Source organism: Amblyomma americanum, chromosome 2 (genome assembly GCF_052857255.1).
Source record: "Amblyomma americanum isolate KBUSLIRL-KWMA chromosome 2, ASM5285725v1, whole genome shotgun sequence".
Lineage (NCBI taxonomy): Eukaryota > Metazoa > Arthropoda > Arachnida > Ixodida > Ixodidae > Amblyomma > Amblyomma americanum.
The window spans coordinates 24,886,102-24,910,238 of NC_135498.1; the positions used below are offsets into that span (position 1 = coordinate 24,886,102).

The 24,137-nt window shown below is 49.0% G+C and overlaps 2 protein-coding genes across 2 annotated transcripts in view; one reads left to right on the top strand and one right to left on the bottom strand.

Annotated features, from left to right (window-relative positions):
• The window catches only part of LOC144120791 (sodium/hydrogen exchanger 4-like), a 265,475-nt gene extending 247,611 nt beyond the window's left edge, over window positions 1–17,864 (bottom strand). The window contains 1 exon segment of the mRNA XM_077653497.1: window positions 17,573–17,864. The gene's annotated coding sequence lies outside the window, so the exon portion shown is untranslated.
• Window positions 17,865–19,329: 1,465 nt separating this feature from the next.
• Pdhb (Pyruvate dehydrogenase E1 beta subunit) lies at window positions 19,330–21,865 on the top strand. Its single transcript, XM_077653499.1, has one exon. The coding sequence runs from the start codon at window positions 19,617–19,619 to the stop codon at window positions 20,709–20,711; it is 1,095 nt and encodes a 364-aa protein (XP_077509625.1). The 5' UTR covers window positions 19,330–19,616; the 3' UTR covers window positions 20,712–21,865.
• The last annotated feature ends 2,272 nt before the right edge of the window (window positions 21,866–24,137 follow it).

The following is a 24,137-nucleotide window of genomic DNA, read 5'->3' on the forward strand; positions in this document are numbered from 1 at the left end:
AGCAATAACGGTATTCTCGTATACGCGATCCATTTCCCCGACCAGTGGCAGAGAGTCGCAGCCCCGACAGGTTGGGACGAAATATTTAAAGAGGCTCTGAAACACCTTCCGTGGAAAGCACATCAACTCGCTCAATCACTGCACTGTGTTGCCATGAAAACCAGAGCCAAATAATACTCTTCTACACGCAGCAGACGACCCACAATCACGCGTCAAAGTTGGCGAGCCCTTTCCGGCGACTTTTTCATGCTCGCGCCCTCCTCCGTCCACCGCATTTGCGTAGACAAGGTTAGAGGTGGCCATTGGTTAGATTATTTTAGACGTCAGGCAGCTAGCTACCATGGCCGCGGCCAGTTAACTGCGGAGCTCCGGCGGGTGAGGAGGTTGCGCTCCCGGAGGTGGGGCCGGCGAAAGACCACCGACCTTCCAGCGTGCAAAAAGTGACGAGAGAGAGGGAAAGGCGCGAAGACGCTGAAATTCAAACTTTAACTACAGATAACTCATCTTTTACAAAGCGCACTTTAAAAACACTTGCTGGACACTATTCGTGAAGCGGCGTGCTTCAATATCCCAGGCATGCTGCAACTTGATTAGAGCCCTTTTCAGAGCCCCTTTAACGGCAGAGCACGCTCAGAAAACCGTTTACTAACTTCACACAAGATAAAGCACTCATATGAAGAACGTTCTAAAATAGGATTACGGATGAGGGGGAGGGGTCCCCGGGGGTGGGGGGGAGGGGGAGGGGAGGCTTACCGGGTTGTCGGTGTGGAACGACGAGCCGTAGAATTAGGCGGGTAGGAGGGGTTTCTTCGCATTCACAGCAGGTCGCATGCAGGCGAGAAACCGGCTCCCTCCGCGAGAGCCTGTGTTTATCCCCTCGGGTATGAGGCGCAATCAGTTGCTCCATCAGGGCTTGCAATCCATTCTTCCCTATACAGGTAGACGCCAGTGCGATGCCGTGACTTCGCGGCATTGTCTACGGAGCGGGGAGGGGGGTGAGATGTGTCTCAGTGGCAGGACGCGCCCCCTTTTCAAGAGACACTTCTCTGTAAAGGACCGATAAACTCTAAGCTGATAACCTTCGTACTCCAGATCGTGGGCGGCATACGGCGATACGGTCACGATGTCACAGTATCGGTGATTGTTTGGCGTGCTGTCTAAAAATGCAGCTTGCGCTTATCGAAATTTCGGCTATTTAGACGAGTTACGTGCCCTGGAGAGGTTGCTTTGCCTGCAAGCTTATCGAAAGCGCATGTATTTTGGCGCGAAGTAGCCAAAATTTGTTGGGCCACAGCGCCGAGGATAACCGCATTTTCGAAATTCAAAAAACTGATGTGGATATTACTTACGATGGACTACAGGCCTCTCGGTAATCAAGGAGCCTAACAGTAACCGTTAAAAAGTTAACTAGTTAGTATTAGTTAACAAGACCGCTAGTTAGCACGTCTGAGCAGTATTCTGAGATGTACCACACCCCTGACAATGTTATTCGGAAAAAAAGTGCTCTTCTAACTCAAAAAGCCTATTTTTAAAAATTGTGCCAAGTCCTAGTTGAAACACCCTGTATATCTAGAGCTCACTACTACTGTACGCCGTGAGGCAGGCTGTCGCAATAAAACAAGAAAAAAAGGAGCACAGTTACGTCCAGCGGCACACCGCCCTTTCCGCGAACTCACAAAAGCCACCGATGGCCCGTTCGTTCATTCAGCAGCTTAACTGCATTGCCTCGTGCCTAATGAGCAGCAAACCAACTCGCCCAACAGCAAGTGTTGCTTAACGACAACTGCAGCAATCATGACCGCCGAAACTTCCTCAATTAAGCGCGCAGTCGAACCAAGACGGACCTTACTCGTATAGCGCACATCTTATTGCATGCATGTGTGACTCCATGGAAAGGCATCCCCATCAAAGCCAAAAAAAAAAGCAGCAATGCCGGATGGACGAAATAACAGATGTGTTTTATCGATCTGCAACGGAGAACGCTGTTTCATGCAAGCTAAGCCTAAAGCGACCACCTTATCGTCTCCGAGCGGTCACGCCATCAGTCCATCGTGCTTCGTATCGCATGCAGGCGACACAAAAGCCGGTCGCTCAGCGGAGGAATCGGGAAGAGAGGAAGCATAGATTGGAAACGGAGTCACTGATCTGTCGAGCTCACTACTTAGTGAAGAGAGGGGGTAGGGGGGGGGGGGGGTATCGAGAAAAAGAAACAAACAGAAAGAGCACAAAGCACGCTCGCCGTATAGAATGCCCGCGCGGCGTGCGCTGCTTGGCGAAGAAATCACGTCTTGGCAAAAAAGACGAGAAAACGCACAGCGCGGGATTGCCGTGAGGCGTGCGCCGCATTCGACGCCCGAGCGCGCGGTCCCGCTGCTGGCGCCCAGAATTCAAGGTCGCGTCCACGCAGGTACAATAATACGAGACCGAACGCCAAGTCAGAGAATAAAGCACGTTTCGCGGGCAAAGTAAACGCATCAACGCCTCACATTTCGGACAGTGCGCAAATTCGTCACGGTCTCGCCAAAGCTTCCGAAAGTCTGCAAAGCATTCAGCCGAGAAAGAAGAAGGCTAAGTGAATGCCGAGCGAAGGCACATACCTCTGCACAGAGACATCCTCTGTCTGTTCGAGAAGCGTTCTCCTTCGTGTGCTTTCTTCAGGTTCACTTTCCGCATACTCAGTGCTAGCCTGAGCATACGCGTGCCTAAAGTGCTCTTTTTTTCTAGTCTAGGCACACACGAGACCACCCATTCCCGAACAGGTGCGCAGAGATATCTCTCTTTAACTCAGTCTGGCGAGAAGGAAAAACACATTAAAATAAAAGTAAGACATAAAACGAGTTAAGCTTTACTCAGTGAGCAGTCTATGCGATCTTTATGTGCTTCGCGATTCGCTGGCGTGTGCGCGACGTCATTCATATTCACTATCAGGGAAAATAACTTTTTTTTTTGTTTTCGGGGCGCCTGTCTCTCCCATTCCAGACATGCGAAACGGAAGATGAATTCTCCAAAAGGCAGACTGCGGCAGCTGCGGCGTCGCTTAGGCTCGGCTTTTGTGATCTGCACGAATGGCGGAGTTTTCGATGCGCGTTGGGCGATGGAATCATCTAAAGCGTGTCGTCTTCTAAAGCGTGTCGGCTTCCTTATTGCGCTCTAATTATAGATTCCACCCGCGATTCCATCAGCATTGTGAATGCTTGAGTAGCGCCTCCAGTACCAAAGCTATGCGCTAAAACACCAGTCGGCTTTATCATAGCGTGCACCACCAGCTACCAAGAGCGCATGCGCGAGTGCCCCATCGGCGCCTCTGTGCATGAGCAGCTGGTAGCAGACGGCAGTGGCATTAGGAAACGGCACGCTAAAACTCTCTAACAGAGCGTTTTAGTTTAGCCATATACTATATATATACAAAAAAAAACAAAAATAATGGCAGAGCGTAAAGACCACGACTTCTTTAAATTTTTCCCAATACATAAACTAAGCCCAAATATGGCGGCCGTTTAACACGTTATCACACACGCTGAGCGCATTCGCAAATTTTCGTCCGAACGGGCTTTCCGCTCGAGTGCAAACCTGCCGCTGGCTGCTCGAAGGAAAAACGAGTTTCCGCCTCGTGTGAATCCGCGGCGGGCAATCGTCCACCTGGCAAGAGCAGCGGAAGGAATGACAAATGATAACGGTTCATAAAAGCTCGTAAAAGCGCACATCGCCGAGAACGGTCGCGGACAAACCATTAAACAGCAGCCGCTGGGGGAAAATTAACGGTATGGAACAGCTGGAATGTTGCGCGAAGTAAATAAAGGTTCTACAACGAGCGAAGCCCACGGCGCTTAAAAAAAAGAAGAAGAAAAAAAAACGGAGAACATAAGGGGCAGAAAAAAGAATAAAGAAATATTCCCGTAATTTCGCACTAGACAGAGGCGCGGATTTGCTTCCGGAAGATGTAGTATACGTGAACTTACGATGCAAGACTTCGCACTAAAAAGCTCATAGCTGCCCACGAACCATCTTGGAGACTGAACACCACAATAAACAAGAATAAGAAAGTAGCTAGGAAGCACACTTTATGGATGAGCGTGCGCTGCTGCTTATGAACTCGAAAACCATTAGCGTTTTCAATTAGTCACTTAATTAGGGAACACGAAACTGCGAGGCAGAAGCAGGAGCAAGCTACTGCAGGGAGCGTAACAGGCATTCGTTAAGGAGGGGGGGGGGGGGGGGGGGGGCGGGCAAGAAACAAATAATCCTGCCCGCACCGCCTTTGGCACGGCAGAATAGACAGCCACAACTCTCCTCAACTTTCATCATCAACCATCATCAACATTCATTCGCTCTTTCCCTATCCTCCCTTTCCCCCTTTCCTCACTGTGAAGCAGGAGGCCAGGGTAATGTTACCACCGGCCGAACTCTCCCCCTTTCCTCTCATTAAAATTCCTCTCTCTCTCTCTCCTAAAAAGAAACACGGCAGCCAGAAATTCAGGCGCTGCGATAACGACTAAAAGCCGCAGTTTCAGGCTACTCCTCAAGAAATTCTTGCTTCTGGACCTGTCCGTGAAGTCGCACATGAACCTGAACCCAGGCTACAGCTCTAAAAAGAACAAAAAAAAGCAAGTGGTTAGGAAAGTTCTCAACTTAATGCTGGTTGGTACAATATGAGGTGAGGCCTGGTTCTTTATTCGTCGTAGAACGGGCTCCATGTTCGTGCTGCTCTACAGAGAGCCTGCGGGCGCATGGCGCCGCAGCACCACAACCTAAATGACACCCAATTTATTGTGTGTAGTACGCTTTTGCGACGCAGTATAGGTCGCTAGCAGACAGCCGGATGAGATAAAAAGTTGAAATAGAAGGTTGAATTTGGTGCTGTGAGCGAAACGGCCGGATTATGCCACCTGACCACAGTAGCAGGTGGCAGTTGAATTAATTACTGGTCGCGAGAGGTCGCTCAGGGCGAGAGCTCAGTTTCACAAGCCCCACCGGTGGATGTGCTTGAAACAGCCACCTGCCTGGGCACTGCGCCACTGCGCCAAGGGTATGAGGACTCCCCCGATCTGGGCATGCAAAGTGGAGAATGATCAATTCCACATATATGGACATGTAGGCAGAACATACAGGCGACACAGAAAGAGTACTAGCGCTGAAGGGATCTGTAATGCTATTTCATTGTACTCTTAACGGTAGCATACCCAACAATTGTGGACAAAAGCATTTTTGAGCGCGGGAAACCGTTTATGAACGCAATTTTTTTTCTTATAATGTAAGATTTCACTATAACAATCAATATATCCGTAGATCACCCGACGGCAGTCTTGTATTTTTTCTATTAACGTCCTTGCTATCGTCACAAGCGTTCCCCATTGGCATTCTATGGCAGTCTTAACTGTTCGTTGCGATCGATGGAAACACTTTGAAAGAAAGATTTTGCTACGTATCAGAAGAATAGATCATTACCTTCAATAATTCCATAACAGCCCCTTACAATTTTTCAATTCTCAAATTTTTTTGTCAGACAATGTTGGACACGTTACGCGGTATGTGATGGTGGAAGAAAGAAAAGCAGCATGCCCTGCGCGCGCAAAGGTTAGCGCACTCTTCAGCCCGTCCGGCAGGCCGCGGTCGGGTGACCTTTCCATATATGATCGCAGCGCGGCCCCGCAACTCCAAGCGAGCGAGCGCCCCCGATGCGTGTTCGATACCGCATGCCGCACAAATACATACGCACGCGTCATGCACACGCACAAAACTGCGTATACGTCAGGAGGATGCGGCGACAAGTGGGGTTTGTGCGTGTGTGCGCGTGTCTGTAGAAACAAAAGGCGCGTATACGCCGGACGCGGAGCTCAAAACAAAACCAGGAGAACGGAAAGTGCCGGCGGCTGTACATGCATACCCCCGACAGACCGCAGCAGCAAGCAGCACGCGGTGCGCGTGCATACAAAGAGCGCAGATGGATTTCGACAGTTTATCGGAAACATCGGGCGGCGAACGTCACCCGCCGTCTTCGGAGACCGCATGCGGGCCGCATTGTTTCAGCGGGCAGATGGCACCCGGCATCGATCGGCCCGGAAGGGGACACGCGCGTGACAGGCGCTGGCAGCCGCAATCACCCGCCACAGTTCGGTGCAGCGTCGCGAACGTCGCCCGAGGAGGTTCTAGTAGATAGTCCATACAGTAGCTATGGACTGCCCGTAGGCTGCCTGCGGACTGTCTGCGGACCGTCTGCGGACTGTTTGCTGACTGTTTGCGGACTGTTTGCTGACTGTTTGTTGACTGTTTGCTGACTGTTTGTTGACTGTTTGCTGACTGTTTGCGGACTGTTTGCTGACTGTTTGCGGACTGTTTGCGGACTGTCTGCGGACTGTCTTCGGACTGTCTTCGGACTGTCTTCAGACCGTCTTCAGACTGTCAGCGGCCCGTCTGCGGACCGTCTGCGGACTGTCTGCGCACTGTCTACGGACTGTCTACAGACTGTCTGCGGCCAGCCTGCGGCCCGTCTGCGGGCTGTCTGCCGCCCGTTTGCGGCCCGTCTGCGGCCCGTCTGCGGCCCGTCTGCGGGCTGTCTGCGGACTGCGTAAAGAAAATTTTGCTTCGGCGGAAACGTCTCTTTGAGCACGACAAACAAGCTCCGGCATGGTAACAAGCCACATCGTAATTGGCCAGGTTACAAAAGGCGCGTGGAAACAAGCTCGACCTCCTCTCTAACACAAGCCACATCGTCATCGGCCAGGTTCCATGCACTGCGGGACGAATGCCTTTTTTCCCACGGGTACAAAGTAGACACTGTCCTGCACCGGCTGCACGGCCTACCATATCCAAGCAAGTTTTCTCTGATCTCACCTCCAAAGCTGACTCTCTGTCGCCTACTGCTGCGTTTTCTTTCCTAACATCGCGGATACTTCTCCGCAGTACATGTTTCACCCTTTTTCGTTCCTTCTTTCTCTAGACTTCCGCTAGCACGGAATTAACTCGAATTCGCTCTCTGAATACGCGCCGCATGCCCTCTTTTCGACCCTCAATTTTACCCCAGTCATTTCCTTTTCGACAGCCCGCTGCGCTGTCCTTTGATTTGAACGTTTTTCGCTAGCCTCCAAATATTCGGCCCAATAGGAGAGTACAGACGGGATGCAATCGTTATTTTCCTTCTCAACGACATCGCCAAGCTGCTACTCGTAATCGGGAGTGCCTGCCAAATGCATCCGAACCCATTTTTATTATCCCGGTTAATTTCTTTTTTTTTTCTCTCGTCGTCCAAGCCACATAACACGCATGCATACTAAAAGCTTGATCCATAAGCAGCTTTCGGGAGGGGTTCATAAGCAGGCGATATGAATCGCCTCCACTCACTAACCAGCGGGATAGTTAATGGTGTATTTAAGGGGCTTGCTTCTGTTCTCTGCTTTCATTTAGAAGCAGAGTCATCATCCTCGAGTGAAGCCATAGCGTTTTTTTCAAAAAAAAAATAACAACATCCTATTTTGTTCACCTTGACACGCGAGGAGGAGACAGCCGAACAACCGCGCCGAGAAAAGACAGCGCCCCTCCGTGACGTGTTTGTGCCAGTGGCGCGCGGCCGTTATAGCATTCTGGCCGCTATCGTCTTGGCTTGGCTGCTGCCTAATATGTAGCGTCACCGAGAGAATATCCGTCCGCCAGGGATGTCTGCTCTAGACGTGGTATTTACAGTCTTCGTACCAATACATGAAGCAATTCCACCAGTAAGCACTCTAAGATACATTTACCTCAGTGAGGGCCGCATTAATAATTGAAGTGAGTCGCTTGAAATGTCAAGAGCACTTCAGACATTAAAATTACTATTTGGTGCGCTGAAGAGCTGTGAGACAGAGTTATTCAGTGCAAATCCGGTACTTCCGCTTGCTTTGTCTCATATCCCCTATTTGTAAACAATCTCGGAAATGTCAACCATGGTCTGATTCGCGCGGGAAAAAAAAAAATACTGCCACGCTCCTCAGCAGAAGCAGGCTGCATAACGTCGGTGGGACACAAATGACTTGTTTCTCTCTTTCGCTCCATTTTTTCATTGTTTACTTTTTCTTTTTCTTTTCCCGGACTGTCCAATTATCGATTCATTTGGACGGAACCTCGCTTGCATTGCCGACTAATGAGTTTCCGAAGGAACTGCCCGACCATGTCACTCGACGTTGCTGTGGTAGACAGATAGGGGAAAAGATTGAATTAATAATAACTGGTTTTTGGGGGAAGGGAAATGGCGCAGTATCTGTCTCATATATCGTTGGACACCTGAACCGCGCCATAAGGTAAGGGGAAAGGAAGGAGTGAAAGAAGAAAGGAAGAAAGAGGTGCCGTAGTGGAGGGCTCCGGGATAATTTCGACCACCTGGGGATCTTTAATAATAATTGTTTTTTTTTTGCGGGGGGGAGGGGGGGGGGAATGGCGCAGTATCTGTCTCATATATCATTGGACACCTGAACCGCGCCATAAGGGAAGGGGAAAGGAGGGAGTGAAAGAAGAAAGGAAGAAAGAGGTGCCGTAGTGGAGGGCTCCGGGATAATTTCGACCACCTGGGGATCTTTAACGTGCACTGACATCGCACAGCACACGGGCGCCTTAGCGTTTTGCCTCCATAAAGACGCAGCTGCCGCGGTCGATTGAATTCTTGACAGCACAAACTTGACGGAAGAAGATCATTCTTGTCAAAACGTTGGTAAATGACGCTCTCTCGCCGTCTCGTGTTCAAGTTCGCGCCGGCTTGATGTTTCTCTTATCCTAATTCCCTGTACCTGTCTCTGCTATGTCTCTAATAAACAGAAAAAAAAAAGACACGGGAGCATTATAAGTAAATTAATCCCGTGACGGCGCAGTGACAAGTGACCGAAAAAGCCGCTTCTGATTGGACGCGCGGACAGTGCACGCAACTAGCCGGGGGGAGCGAGACAAAGTTGCAGGCGGCGATTCCCAAGGACGCGGTGCCCGGGCTCCAGTCTGACGAGAGCGAAACGCGATCGAAAGGGCGCGCCGAAGGCGAGAGGGGCGGAGAGGGGCGTCCCGCGCCACGGCGACCGGAGGTCCCGCTGCATGCAGCACCCTACCGCTGGCTGTCGCCCCGTCTCCGTGTAGAGAAAGAAAAGGGGGGGAGGGAGGGGGGGGGGGGAAGAAGGCGGCAGTAGCTGTGGCCCTTGCGTCACGCGAAGACAAAAACTGCGCGCGCCCGCCGCCCACGCTGGAATCGAGTTTCCTCGGAAGGGTTGCGCGCAGCCAGACCTAGCGGAAACGTTTTTTGCGGGCTTCGAAACGATCTGCGCCCGTTTGACGATCGCGCCGATAACTTGGTTTTGGTTAGAATGGGCTCGTTCACCGGGCCTGGCAAGCCGAAGGCACGGAGGAAAAGAAGGAGAAAAGAAAAAAATACCCCGCGAGGTAGGAAAAGAGATGGGAATTGGATGAGATAAGAAAAGATGTGTCGGAACGCGCTGATGTGCTGCTGCGAAGGATACAATCGGATTACGGCAGTATTGGAAGGAAGTCCTGCCTGACCTCTGGCAACAGCAACAGCCAGCGACCTGCTCAGTGCTGCCCGTAGTACACAGGTATACAGCCTGCACAGTAAACGCGCTGTCAGGAAAACTAAACGAAGCGCTCGCGGTGATCCTTTCAGCACAAGGCAATTTGGACGCTGACGTGCAGTCAAGCTGTCGCATGAAAAAGCGCTTTGCCTTCCCCTTTTTTTTTCGCGAGTAACCGTTACTCTAGTAGCGTTACTGAAAGTCAGAGCTGATAGAAAATAAACAAAAAGAGCAAAGGTGCAAGACGAGGCTCACGGCATAAACTGAGCGCGTGTCTCACGCTCCTCCTGTAACGTGATAAAAGCTTCGCGCTTAACCAGGACAAACTGGACGTAGTCGATAATACGCTAAGTTCCTTTCTATGTGTGTCGCGGTGATGGAGGCGCAGCGACGATGGTGCTTACACAGCATGATCTCCAATAAACAACTGCTCTCCCGGATCTCGCCGAGCACACAATGTCTGCCTCGGGCGAAAAAAAACAATAAAAAAAGGCATGATGAAAGGGGACAGTACACTCCTTTCACCGGGAACCTCTTGCCTTGTTTGGTGGGATTTCACAGCATCTCAGACGCATTACCCCGCCCCCTGTGGTTATCTCGCCTCCTTTAAAGCGGGCTCAAAAGGGGGAAAAGATGCGCTTTTCACCGAGGCTACCTTTATTTCTTTCTCTCTTTCTTTCTTTCTTCCCCTCGCCCTCTTTGCTCAGAGTCTTTCCCTCCCTTCGCAACATCGAAAGCGGGAAAGACTACCGACGTTGGGCCGGTCGCCAACGCTATCGTCTCTGGATTTTTTTTTTTATTTTGGTCGCAGGTTTTTCTGCTGCGTGTTTGTACAATGCCTAAGGCCGCATAACATGCAGGCAGCGAAAATTCAAAGATAGTGGTGCAAGTATTCAGGGATTCAGAAGTACGGACATCAGAGCTCAGTGGATGTAAGATGCTAAAAGGGACCGCTTTGGTTACCGCAATTCACAACAACGAAGTGAACGCAAAAGTGTCTTATTTTGCAGCGTGGAGAGCTCTAAAGCAGCTTTTTTTTTTACTATGTAAGAGATAGATGGAGCTTGCACATGCCACAAAAGATTAGGATCTCTCCCGTTCACTTTTCGTTATGTAACATTTCTCCTCGTTCTTGTCGCAAACAGGCGCGTGTTCCAGCTGATAATATGCCGCATAAAAAAAAAAACGCGTGTTCAAAACTTGCACAGCCTTCCTTGAACTCGACTACGGACAAGATGAAGGCTTCATACAGCGCTTCGGTAGAGCTTATCGCGGAGCCAAGCAACAACAAAGTGCTCAGTAGGCACAAGGCATCAGGCTCGCGCCTGCTTTCAAACCAAGTTTGAAAACCTAGTTTGCAAAACGTCGGCTTATTTCTATTTTTCACAAATATCAACAAACAAATATTGCACGCTTATTTGCCGCCGTCCGGGCTTCGCGTTCAATGAAGATCGAAAAGGCCAGCTGAAGCGGAACAGTGCAATTTTATAACATTCAAAATTTCAGAATGTCGCATTTTGCCCCAACGCACGGGGCAACATGAAACAATTAACGGGGGGAAATGAGACGCCCCTCAAATAAAAAATTGGCAGTGGCTTAGCTCGGCAATGCCAGGATATACGTAGCGAAAGCTAAGGCACAGCTTGGTTAGCCTTGGTTAATCTTGACTGCAAGTCCAGGTTAGTCTGGTTGTCTGGCTAGTTGTTGTCACGTGGTTTGTCACGCGGTTCGTCACGTGACCAGTCACTGGTTGGTCACGTGGTGCGGTGCAACCACGGCGGGAATGCGATCACCGCGAAACTGCGAGTTCGCGGCCAATATAGCTTTCGCTACAAAAGGCATTACTATTGCAATTAATGCGTACGAAGGTGGCTCCATACGTACCACCACGATTTTTTTTTTAGTTTACCCGCATGACAAACGCTGCATCCAGACGCAACATTGGGCCATGACTTGCTTCAAACTTGGTAGCGGCACAGCCAGGCTTTGCGTGTCGCTAGGCTTAGCGTTTGCTTTGAATTCCCCCGCCTTTTTCGCAATTTTTTTTCACTGTCACAGCTGTTGCTCTTGCGTTTTCTTCCTTCCGAATAGATTATACGCGATATTGGTCCGCTGGCAGTATACGCGAATACACGGTGCTGGACGTGATTGTACGGGCCACACGGAACAGCTTGCTCAATCGTCACGGTGCGCTGTATACGAGTACAGCCGTTCTTGCTAGTCGTAAAGAGACTTCCTGCAGTTCCTGCCCTTCGTAGTCCTTCATTTCCTTTTCTTTTTTCTGTGCGGGAGGGAGTCTTAAAGGAAATCAAAACGCTTGGCGGCACCGGTGCTGCTTAATGCTCTCCGGAACTTTATTCGTGTCTCTCCATTAACTGACAGTGCGTGTGAATTAAAGTTAGGTGGCGCTAGGTAGCTAGGCAGAAGGTTAGGTAGAAACAAAACGTCGCGCTTGTCCGTGTCGCATTTAGCCCCACTCTCCCATAAATATCAAATCCCGTTGCTTCCAGTGGGTTACTAACGCCCCACGCACGAATTCGTAACTCCCGCACCAAGTTACCCGAATCAGATGATTAAGGCAACGAGCATGGCCTCCTCAGCACCTTGCGTGGGAAGGACATGTATGCATAGAAATGAAGGTCAGAGATGGTTGGGGAGGGGGGGGGGGGGGGGGGTATGCGAAAAAACAAGTTATGTCTTATCACGAAACTTCGCGTTAAAAAAGCACTACGCACTAAAAAAATAAAGAAAACGCTAGGGTGGAAAGCAAAGAAATGTAATTAAACGAATGCTTTTAGTCATCTTTTCCTCCAATAGATTGTGATGAGCTGGCCACCTTACACGTACAGCCGGGGACAAAAGTATGTGGACCACACGTTCCTCACACGAAGCAGACAGCTCTATAATAAGCAGGCGGCCGGAGACTACACTTGTGGAGATGCAAGAACAAAATTTTGACCTTCACCTCCACAGGTGTGGTCTCCAGCCGGCGGCTAATAGTAGAGCTATCGTCTTCGTTTAACGAACACGTGGTCCACAGACTTTTGTCCCCGACTCGATGTACGTCGCGCACTATAAAACCCCAATATGTCACAAAAAAGAAAAAAGAAAATAATAGACTTGAGCACAGAAACCTGTTATTTTGGGGGTGATTTAAACATGCATGAGTATCGCACATGACAAAAGCTTTGCAATTGGCTGCCTCCTATGACACAACAGAGCGCCTGCATAAAAACCACGACCTGGAAGAGATAACGAAGGCACGCACCCGCTTTTCGCGATACGTGAAGTAGGGAGGCATACTACGCGCCGCAGGGCGCCATCGCTTGGGGATTTAATTGCCCACCAGGCAAACACGTAGTGGGCCAACAGCACCGCCCACACCGCAGCTTCATGTGGGGCACGAGGCGCACGGTTAAGCCAGTACTGTAGCAAAGAGTAGAGCCTCCGTGAAAGCCTGGTTCTTTATTCATGCGAAACCATTACTAGGCTATGTGCTATGTCCGCAAAAGGTGGAAGCAAAGCAAAATGTGTCACCTGAAGTGAAGTCATAAGCTGGTGGCATCAGCAGTCATGACCAAATGTGTGTGACACTTGGTATAAGAATGGTGCACCAGTATTCATCTGTCATTACTCAATGGTCGTAATTAATGATTCTAATTAATTAAGTAACTCACTAGACTAATTCATCTGGCTAATTAGTGATTAGTGAGACCATGTGGCGTCATAAGAGTGACCTCATCCATACGCCTGATGACGTCACGCCTACAACCAATCAGAGTACAGCAACAAAAAAAAAGTACACATCGTCGAGTGGTAGCATCGGAGATCGAAGAAGTGGCGGTCGGATCTTAACGGAGTGGGTAAGTAGCTGCAGAAAGGCGTCGACTAGGAGCCACCAACGTCGCGGCAAGCGCTAATGCTTTCGCATTTCTCCAATGCAGTCTCTGCAGTGATCTCTAAGTTTTTCGCTGGGCTGCTCTGTGGAATGAACCACCCAAGTTTGGTGGCGAGAGCAGCGATTCTGACACGTATACAGACTCGGGGAGGAGGCAGTGCGTGATCTGGGCCCATTACTGAGGCCCTAAATGATTACGCAACAAGGCAAAGAGAAAAAAAAAAGAGGCTGATGACGGGAGGCAAAAGTCCTGCCAGATGCACGGAACTCCCACTATTGGTCGCGACACGTTACCGTGGCGGGATTTTGCAGTGGACTAAGTGCCGCAGCAAAGTTTAGACGCTACAAAAAAAAAAAACTCCACAACGTGGGCGTGGTCGTTTCGCAAAACATAAGACAGTGCTAATATGCAGAAGCATATGACCCAATTGCTGGCATTAATGGTCACGTTTAAGTGTTAAACATTCGCACTCATCGCACACTCATCGCACGATATTAGTATCTAATCTTCCTCCCACTTAGAAACTTGTATTCACTTTTTGTACGAGCAGTACATCCCATACTTTATTATGTATTATTATGTACGAGTAGTACATTCTATACTTTATTATGTATTATTATGTTTTTCTTCGATGAAAGATGTGTCGGGTTGTCGGCGTGTACTGCTGCTGCTTTGTAGGGGACGAGGACCTGTCAAGCTGCTATCGCAGCTTTTTGCCTCGCCTCCCCCATCTTTGATGGAAATAAATGGAATATATATATATATATATATATATATATATATATATATATATATATATATATATATATATATATATATATATATATATATATATATATATGACCCACCACAATAACATGCCACTCTTACCAATTATTGCGGAATTAAATAACTCAGAAATCAGTGCATTCCCACCCCCATCATTCCAAAAGGACAGAGAGCCTTTATATTGTAAAACGATCGAATGTCACTTCTGCGATACAGGCAGGACGTCACACATCTCATCGAGGTTATTACGGGGAAAGCGCAGAGCCATAAATACTAACGAGACGGCCACACAAGTCTGCGCGCGTAATAATGTACAGCACAATAATGAACGACCACAGAATAACGCAGTGAGGTTGTATACAGCATGCGTGTATCACACGCGAACGCACGCCAACCATTTTATTCACGCGATGCCGGAAAAATGAAAATTTTAAAAGTGCCCGAGCAATTCAATTACGAAATAGGCGCCGCGACGTTTACTTGTGTGATTTAGGAGCTCCGCTTCCTACCATGCCCGTGCTGTGCGCGCAATACATTACATGCATGCCGCGACATCGCGTTGTTCATCATTTGTATAGTGTTCGCGTTACCAGAGATAATCTATGCCGGCCACTGGCAAGCGGAAGACAATTTTCGCGCGCTCCCTTGGGCGGTCAGGTACGGAAGGCGATGCGCTAATAACGAGTTCGCCCCGCAAGCGACACGCCGCGCATGCGCCTGACGGTATACGAATAAAAATAAAATCTGCTTTTAATTTCGGCCTTGAAAGACCGTTCTTTCCACATCGCAGATAAAATAGCCGGGACATTGAAACCTCTGGTTTTGTTTACGGGGGTTTAACGTCCCAAAGCGACTAGGGCTATGAGGGGCGCCGTAGTGGGGGGCTCCGGAAATTTCGACCACCTGGGGTTCTTTAGCGTGCACCGACATTGCACAGTTTACACGGGCCTCTAGAATTTCGCCTCCATCGAAATTCGACCGCTGAGCTAACCGAAACGAAAAAGAGAAGCGGCTTCTACGCTCGACCATGATTAAGACATGTCCTTCTACCGACTTGCTGGCCCACCAAGGCACGGCGCTTCTCTCTGCTTTAGTTATGACAGGTTTTCGATTGGTCCTTCACGAGGTTATTCCGCAGCAGACGCTGCTTATCGCTGCATTACAATCCCGGCGTTATACAAACTCTACGGAAGCGGCTTCGCCAAAGCAGGAAGTCCGTGTGGTCGTCCACAGGAACACTGCATAGAGCGGACGCTGTGTGTACTGCAGCTCAACCTATCTTGATACACTGCGCGTCCGGGGAGCGCTGTTTATAGCCCATCACAGACCTTTCCTTTCCTGAAAAAAAAAAAACAATAAACAGGGAACCCACCGCGGTGGCTGAGTGGTTAGGGCGCTCGGCTACTGATCCGGAGTTCCCGGGTTCGAACCCGACAGCGGCTGCTGCGTTTTTATGGAGGCAAAACGCTAAGGCGCCAGTATGCTGTGCGATGTCAGTGCACGTTAAAGATCCCCGGGTGGTCGAAATTATTCCGGAGCCCTCCACTACGGCAACACTTTCTTCCTTTCTTCTTTCACTCCCTCCTTTGTCCCTTCCCTCACGGCGCGGTTCAGGTGTCCAACGATATATGAGACAGATGCTGCGCCATTCCCTTTCCCCCCAAAACAGTTATTATTATTATTATTATTATTATTATTATTATTATTATTATTATTATTATTATTATTATTATTATTATTATTATTAAACAGGGCAGATGACGGTTTCACGCAGTTTACTCGCTTGGCTATAGTTTCGGAGTCAGACTGCACACCTCCCAGCAAGACCAGGAGCAGTAAGTGGAGTGTGTAGACGCAGCTTCGGGTACGCAACCACAGGTAACGGCAACAAACGTCCGGTGAACCAGGCACTGCTGGCGAAACTACAGAGACTAAGAAAAAATGAGCCGTGCCTGGCGAGGACGAGCGCATATGCATGCGTGCCAGCATGCCCATCGCGCACAGAGTCAGCTCTGTGGTGGGATCATACGTCCGTTGCCGGCCAGAGTGACACTGAAAGAAGCCAAAGCAGACGCCCGATCAAGATCGTTCTGCGCGAAGCCCCGACCGCGACGTTTCTGCACCGAGGTTGCTGTTGCTGGTACACAACGTTCTTATTTCACTTATTTGCGCAGCTATAAGGTTTCTGTGAAATTATTATGCTTCCCTATCCAGATCCCAGAACCGCTGAAACGCCAAGTGGTTCGCACATGTCGACCGATTACGATACTGGATCCAAATTTAAGCACGGCTACCGTGGGGTTACAGAAGTGTTTGTATCGACCTGAAACATGAAGTGGCTATGCTTAATAGAGCGGAAATGGTCTCAATAGGGGTTTCAACAGAAGGCAAACTTATTACAACGCGTATAGTGAGCTCCTTCATAGATAGAGTCGCTTTGGGACGTTAAACCCCATAAAACCAAACCAAACCGTGCACACAGAACGATGCTACAGATGACATGCAAGAGCCCATTAAAGGAACGCTGGTCTCGTTAGGGAAGTCAATCTCGCACAACTTCAGTTTACAGTTCAGGTCAGGCCACTTTTGCAACACGCTCACGAAAACTACTACTGGCGATAAGCAGCTGATCTCGCCTTCCTTGAGTGCTGACGGTGGACGTCATTCATCGCGCAGGGCCTAAATACATGACGGCACGTAACGTGTGATTTAGTCAAAGGCATGCAGCAGGCAAACTTCAGCCAACTCTTATCCTGCAGTGGCTTTAGGCAGGCGCTCCTTTATGGCTACGCCTCCTCCTACCACTCCTATAGCCATGGGTGGACACTCCGAGGTATGTACAGCAGTTGTGATGGCTCCGGAAACTAAAACACTGACACAGCGTATTTAAAAAAAAGACAATGAAACTTACAATCGGCACCTTCGATTGGGTTAGCATGGCTATAAATCAGGTTATGCTCCTGCCCTCCAAACAGTGAGCGGTACCAGCGAAATCGGGTGAGCTAAATTTCCTCCCTGACCTTGCATGTCCCCAGAGAGTACACAGGACTCGCGATCGGGCTCTCGTGACAGCGTCCTAGAATCAAACACGGGATCTGCGGAAACGCTGTGCGAGCGACGCTCGCATTGAGTCGCGCGTAAGTTTTGTCGCGAGCAGGTCGCCTGCGCACTGACGGAGCAGACGAGCGGCAGATACGTAGTCGCCCAGTTGTGTAGCCGCAGGCAGCAGCTGCCATCTACACGGGCCGCGGGTCTATTCGCGGTGCGCCCTGACATTTGTAGACACTTGGAGGGGGAAAGAAGGCGGGGAAAAACAATAGAAAGAGAAAAGAGCGTGTCCGGCGCACGCGTGTTATGAGCACAACTGACCGTGTTTGCAAGCATCCGATGAGCACGAGGGCTGCTCCAGCCGCCGGAGCGCCTTTGCACTGCCGTAAATCCAGGCACGCTGGGAGGAAAAGTTTGCTCGCTCAGAGGGCTTCTTCGCAGCCGTCGCACAACACCACCATCCCGGCGCTCGCCGGCACTCGCGTATCGCGCGCACGTTGTCGTCGGAGCGAGTGTTTTGCGCCGTCTGTGGAAGGGGGCCGGTTCCGCGCCGCCGCCGCCACTCGCACACACGAACGCACGCACAGACGCGGGCGCGCGCCGCACAGTCGCCGTTGCCGCTCGCTCGAACGCTCGGCAGCGCTGCTAGCGCTGCTTTGAGGAGGAGAGAAAGGAAGGAAGGCTGCGGCACCCTCACCCCTTTCTTGCGCGGCGCGCGGAGCCTGAACTCTGGAACTGCGCACGGAGTGGTGGACGCTCCGCGGCTCGAGGCGGGAACTGCGCTTTCGTGAAAGCTTGGAACTGCACTTTAGGACGCAGCTGTTCAGCTTTCGTTCGTTGACGTCATCAGTAGCATCATCATCAGCCTGACTACGTCCACTGTAGGTTAAAGGCCCCTCCTACTGATACACTGATACCACTTGGGTCACGCTATCCCAGCAGACTTCGTTGGATGTCATCTGTGTCTAACTGACCTTCGTTTCATGAACAGCATCTTCTGTTCTTTATTTTTCTTTATTGCGACGGCCATACTCGTGATATTTTTGGTGACGTTCATCGTTCTGGCTCACAAGTATTACTCGGAAAACCAAAAAGCTCGGAGGAAGTGTCACGGGGCAAAATTTGAAGACTCGTCACGAAATGTAAACACAAAAATAAAGCTAAACTGCTACTGTTAATAAATTTGAACCATACATTTCTTGGGCCTTTTTGGTCGATAAAATGGAGCTGAGCGTGTTTTTCGTAAGTAAAATTTCTCGCTTGGGTGTCACCTCCCCCCCTCTTCACCCCATAAATCCTCCACTGGTTGTACTGCTTGCAGTGATTAATGGTATGAATCCAGGCGGGAGAATCAACGGTAGTAAGACATATATAATATTATTTGTATTATTATTCATTTGTTTATTTTATTCCATCATACATAAAATTGTTTGGATGCACTTTATTTTTGTAAACAATGAAAGATGCGCATCCGATGTATGTATGCGCATCCTCTAATGCGTTCTTGGCCCTGGCTGGCCCAACGTTAGTATCACAGGTATTTGATGCCGCCAGCGCATTACCAAGCCCGTACGGGGCAGGCGACCGCTCTTTCCTTCGGGGTCCAATGTAGGGGAGAGAAGGGGGCTCAGCTTTGTGTGAACGCTTGGGAAACGGAGCGTGAAAAAACTTGCTGTTGATATTTGGGTCTATGTTCGGGTTCGGAGGCCAGGGATTACATCAGCCCACTTTGATTTTGCCCCCTATTTCTCCTCCACCTCCCCTCCTTTCGCAACTCTTCTGACGCCAAGTTGAGCCCATCCTTCACGCTGCCCGGAAATTTAAGGATATCGCCTTCGTTAATTGTGTTGCGCTGTCATTATAGCAGTGTTTGTTAATCGGCTGAATAAATATTGCTGCTTCACTTCGTTTGAGAGTAGGCTTTATATTAAATATTTAACAGAAAATTCTCAGTAACGAGTACGGTTCATGTTTGTTTTAGGTACTGCAGTTCGACCAAATCAAATCTTCGCGCCACGATAGCTCAGTCGTTGCAGGTGCTGCCCTCCAATGGTATTCTTTGGCAACTTGGCAGGAAGTGCTGGAGGCGACCATTTCATCTGCGTGCGTTTGGCCGTTCGGCGTGTTGGAAATTCCGGCTGTTGGGGAAACCGACGTGCCCGCTCGTTTAGCGTTGACCAGCCAAGCCGCATAGCTTTGCTCAGTATGGTGTATTTAAATTATTTCAGGTTTTAGCGTCATAACTAGTGTTGCGGCCACCTGCGGAGGACGAACCCAAGCTGCACGCCGGTGACCGTCCGATTCACGTCCTCACGCCGACCTTGGCTTCGATCAGTTTCGCCCACATCAGCGCAAGTGCACCGAGATGGCTTCGACGCGCAGCATGCTCAAGAGTGTCAGCATGAAGCTGAAGTGGCACATGTTGGTTTCGGGCCGTCGTTCACTGTCCACATCTCGGGGTGTGTGTGCCCAGCTCACTGTCCGGGACGCCCTCAACTCGGCCATGGACGAGGAGATGGAGCGCGATGAGCGGGTTTTCCTCATCGGCGAAGAAGTGGCCCAGTACGACGGTGCGTACAAGGTGAGCCGAGGTCTGTGGAAAAAGTACGGCGACAAACGTGTGATAGACACGCCTATTACGGAGATGGGCTTCGCCGGCATAGCCGTCGGTGCCGCCTTCGCAGGTTTGAGGCCCATTTGCGAGTTTATGACGTTCAACTTCGCCATGCAAGCCATCGATCAGATCATAAACTCGGCCGGAAAGACCTTCTACATGTCGGCAGGTAACATCGCAGCCCCGATCGTGTTCCGAGGGCCCAATGGTAACGCCGCCGGTGTAGCCGCCCAGCATTCGCAGTGCTACGCAGCTTGGTACGGCCACTGCCCCGGTCTCAAAGTCATCTCGCCCTACAGCGCCGAAGACTGCAAAGGTCTCCTCAAGTCCGCCATCCGAGACCCCGACCCCGTTGTGTTCCTAGAAAACGAGCTCATGTACGGTCACGCATTTGAAGTCTCGGACGAAGTGAAGAGCAAGGACTTTCTCGTTCCCATCGGCAAAGCCAAGATCGAGCGACCGGGGACACACGTCACCCTAGTGTCGCACTCCAAGGCAGTTGGCACATGCTTGGACGCTGCCAAACAACTGGCGAGCCAGGGCATCGAGTGCGAAGTGATCAACCTCCGCAGCATCCGCCCTCTCGACGAAGAAGCCATACAGGCGTCCGTCATGAAGACCAACCGGCTCGTCACAGTTGAGAATGGATGGCCGCACTTCGGTGTTGGAGCCGAGATCTGCGCCAGCATCGTCGAGAGCCCAGCGTTCGACTACCTCGACGCCCCGGTCATCAGGGTAACGGGTGCCGACGTGCCAATGCCCTACGCAGTCACCCTCGAAAATGAGTCTGTCCCCACAGAAGCACACGTTGTGATGGCCGTCAAGAAGCTGTTGAACGTGCAGTGAAGTGACCGAGAAGCTAGAACTCTTCTCCCTTCAGCCTTGGAATGATGCAATTTGTCACTGCATCTTGTGTGTGTTTTTTTTTTTTAGCTAGCCCTTTATCCTCTCATCGGTATAAAGACTTCAGAGCACAGTGAATGTCCCCAATCTTCGATGTGCAGATCTCTTATGTGCCATTTGATGTGAAGGCTGACTGCTGCTGGACCGTTCACATACAGCGTGGCAGTTCACGCCTTCAATCCGTCATTTAAGTGGTGATTACGTGTCGATCTTTTCATGAGAAGTGTGGATTTCACCATGCTCCTTCTTACCACTGGTTAGAATGTGTGCAGCTGAAGGTTGAAAAAAATATTGAAAACACAAGCAGCAGAGGCTTGTAGATTGCACAGTAGGCTTGAGCTTACAAACAGGTATGGTACGCGTTGTCTGGTGTTGCAGCTGATGATGTCTGTAATGCACCTGCAGGATTGGAGAGATGGCCATTCACAAAGGTCTGGGAATGCTTTTTGTTCTGAACAAATCATGTGAAATGGAAGCAGCTTTGTATACTCATGTCCACTACACAGGTTTTTTGCCTCAACTGTGCCAGTAGCACTTCTCGAGATATTAAAAAGCAGGACATGAGCTCAAATTGATGCCATGTCATTGCTGCGATTGTTGAACCAACACGAAATTAGCTGTTAACAGAGAGGGCTCACATTAAAACTTGCTGATGTACACTTCCTTTTAAGCATGATAATTTGCGAGTTTCATTACTTTCTAGCCATATTTTAAGAGGGGTACCCTTTGGATATTTTTAATTGTGGCTCAGTGCCGCTATATCTACATGCTATGTCTTCTTTACCGAGAAACCCTGTTAGGCAGCAAGCTGAAGGGCAGATCACAGAATGGTGCAGTTTCAAGCAGTAATCATAAAATGTGCAGAAAGGGGCATGCCGTGACAATTTATTTGTACTGCTCTTGCGACTGCAGAGTCCCTCCAGTACCATTTTTTTTTTTTTGGTCTGTCTAAATACTTTTTCCTCGACTGCTCTGAAGACTGCAACTCAGGATTGAAAGCATTTCGTGAATTAACACGCATATAAAAATGGTGGTTTTTGTTTACTGTGGTGTATTGATAAATTAAAACATCCTATAGTTCTGGCTCCTGAGCACTAGCTTGCCTTGGCTGGTTGTTTGAATTTTCTTTTTCTTTCACATCATTGAATAGCATGCAGAAGAGGCACAAACTGCCATCATGCAGGGCAAAACACTAATTTAAGTGCACATAAGTAGGAGTTGAACTTTTCGGTTTAAATGAAAAAAAAAACAAGTACACTGAATTATCGAAATTTGGGTGTAACCACAAAAAAAAAGGTTGGTACGTTTGACATACATGCTACAGTTAACTAGCTCTAGAGCAGGAGTTACACCCAGGTTGCTTTTCCAAAGGCTAATTTTCCCTGCTCAGACAGTTCTTCGGGAGGCTGTCTTATTTCTTCAGCAATGAGCTGATATGCAGTGGAACAAAGGAAAAGTGGTAATTCATTTAATTTATCTGAATTAATTCCATTGCCACCTATCTTTTTGTGAGACGGACAGATGGATGCTGGCTTTTCTCGTGGACGGGACCTCTAATGCTATCTCATTAAAAACAAAACGAGGCAGCAAGCTGAAGGGCAGATCACAGAATGGTGCAATTTCATTTCTAAGGCACTGCAAGCAGCATTCGTAAAACATCCAGAAAGGGGCATGCCACCACTTCGTGGCAGTGTTATCCGACTGTTGAGCTTGTGAACACTTGTTAGCATGCTAAATTGTTGATACAAATGAACTTCTGGAGCAATGGAGATACGTGAACACTGTTAGAATGTTGTACATCAAAAACTGCAAATCGCAACTTTTTCGTTGCAGTAGAATCAATTTAAAACTGTTTTCCGTGCTGTACAAATTTCAGAATTGGAAATACTCGCCACAGAAGCAATTTTTTGATGTCCTATACCTGGCAGCAGTTGCACAATGGCTGCTGTTATTAGCATGCAAACGAACACAATCACATTTTCCACAGCTGTTTTACTTGCTTCCTTCAGAGTGTGGAAATAATGCTCAATACTAAAGCCTTCTTTCAGAACTGCATCATTTTTGGATTCTTTTGGCAACCTGCAATCTTCCAAAAGGCAAACATTCATGTACTGGTAGAGATTTTAAACCTTATATTTCCCGCAGCGCCAAGCAGACATTGCAGCTACATGGAACACAAATACAGTCAACCATCGTTACAGCGGACACATAAAAAATCGTAAAATAGTTCAATATAGCTGAAATTCGCATTATAAAAGTTCGTCAAAAACGCATGCAAGAGCCCCGCAATTTAGTCGGTGAAGGGACGGCATTTTGACGATCCTTAACAGAGAAAGGAGGACACCTTTCCAAAAGGTTTAGTGCCATTTCGGAAGCGCTCACACCAATTCCAGAAGCTGCAAAAAAATTAGCCCAAGTTAGGTTGGCTTCCCAGCTAGAGAGTAGTTTAGATAGGGGAAAACTAAAATTGGCATTTAATCTGAAGAAATTTAGCATGCTAGGAATTGATGGCTAGGTCTTATCACCACCCCAATACAAAAAGAATGATCCTAATAATCTAGCTACACCTATTTAGGTACGAACACTAGTGCGAGATTAAAGGGACACTGAGGAGAACCCTATCAAAAATTTTTTGTTAGCAATACCTGATAGTTCAGCATTTCATGGCTTTGTTGACGCTTGTCCGGGAGCGAAAGATGCATTTATTTCAAAGAAATTTGGATTCGAAGTTGAAAAATTTTTTTCCCGCCGCTCCGATTCAAACTCGAGAACTCTTATGACGACACGGAGAACTCTTATGACGACACAGAACGGAGTGACGTGAAACGCGACGTAAACGGAGACTCCGTGATTTCTGGCAGGTAGTGGGGCGGTGCGCAACCTTCCTTTGCAAGCCTCAGAGATTCGTGACATCCATGAAGTAAGGAAAATTCCTCCATGGTGGCGCCTCTTGTCCTAGGAAGTCACCACGCTTGTACTTGCGAGATTGGCCTGTGGCGGCGATACCTGTATTTTGGTTCTTGCTATTTTCTACATTACAAGAGCTTTGTTTTCAGGAAGAGTGGCATTTTTGTGATCAGGAGCTGGTATTCTATGGATACAAGTCAACTTCAATTTCTCCTCAGTGTTCCTTTAAAGTGTGAACCTTTGCACAAACGCCTGCCGCGCCACCCCCAGTCACTTGTGCGGTGCAGCAACGCCTGCCACCTGCCTTCCGAGCTAACATTGCTTGGCACTAGGGAGTTTGATATATGTACAGAGTAAAAATTGCATGTGCTTATTAAAACTATTAAGGAACAGTTCGACACGGCCAATTATTCGCAACATCTGTATGTGTTATGTGAAAGATCAACACCTCATGTAGAAAGA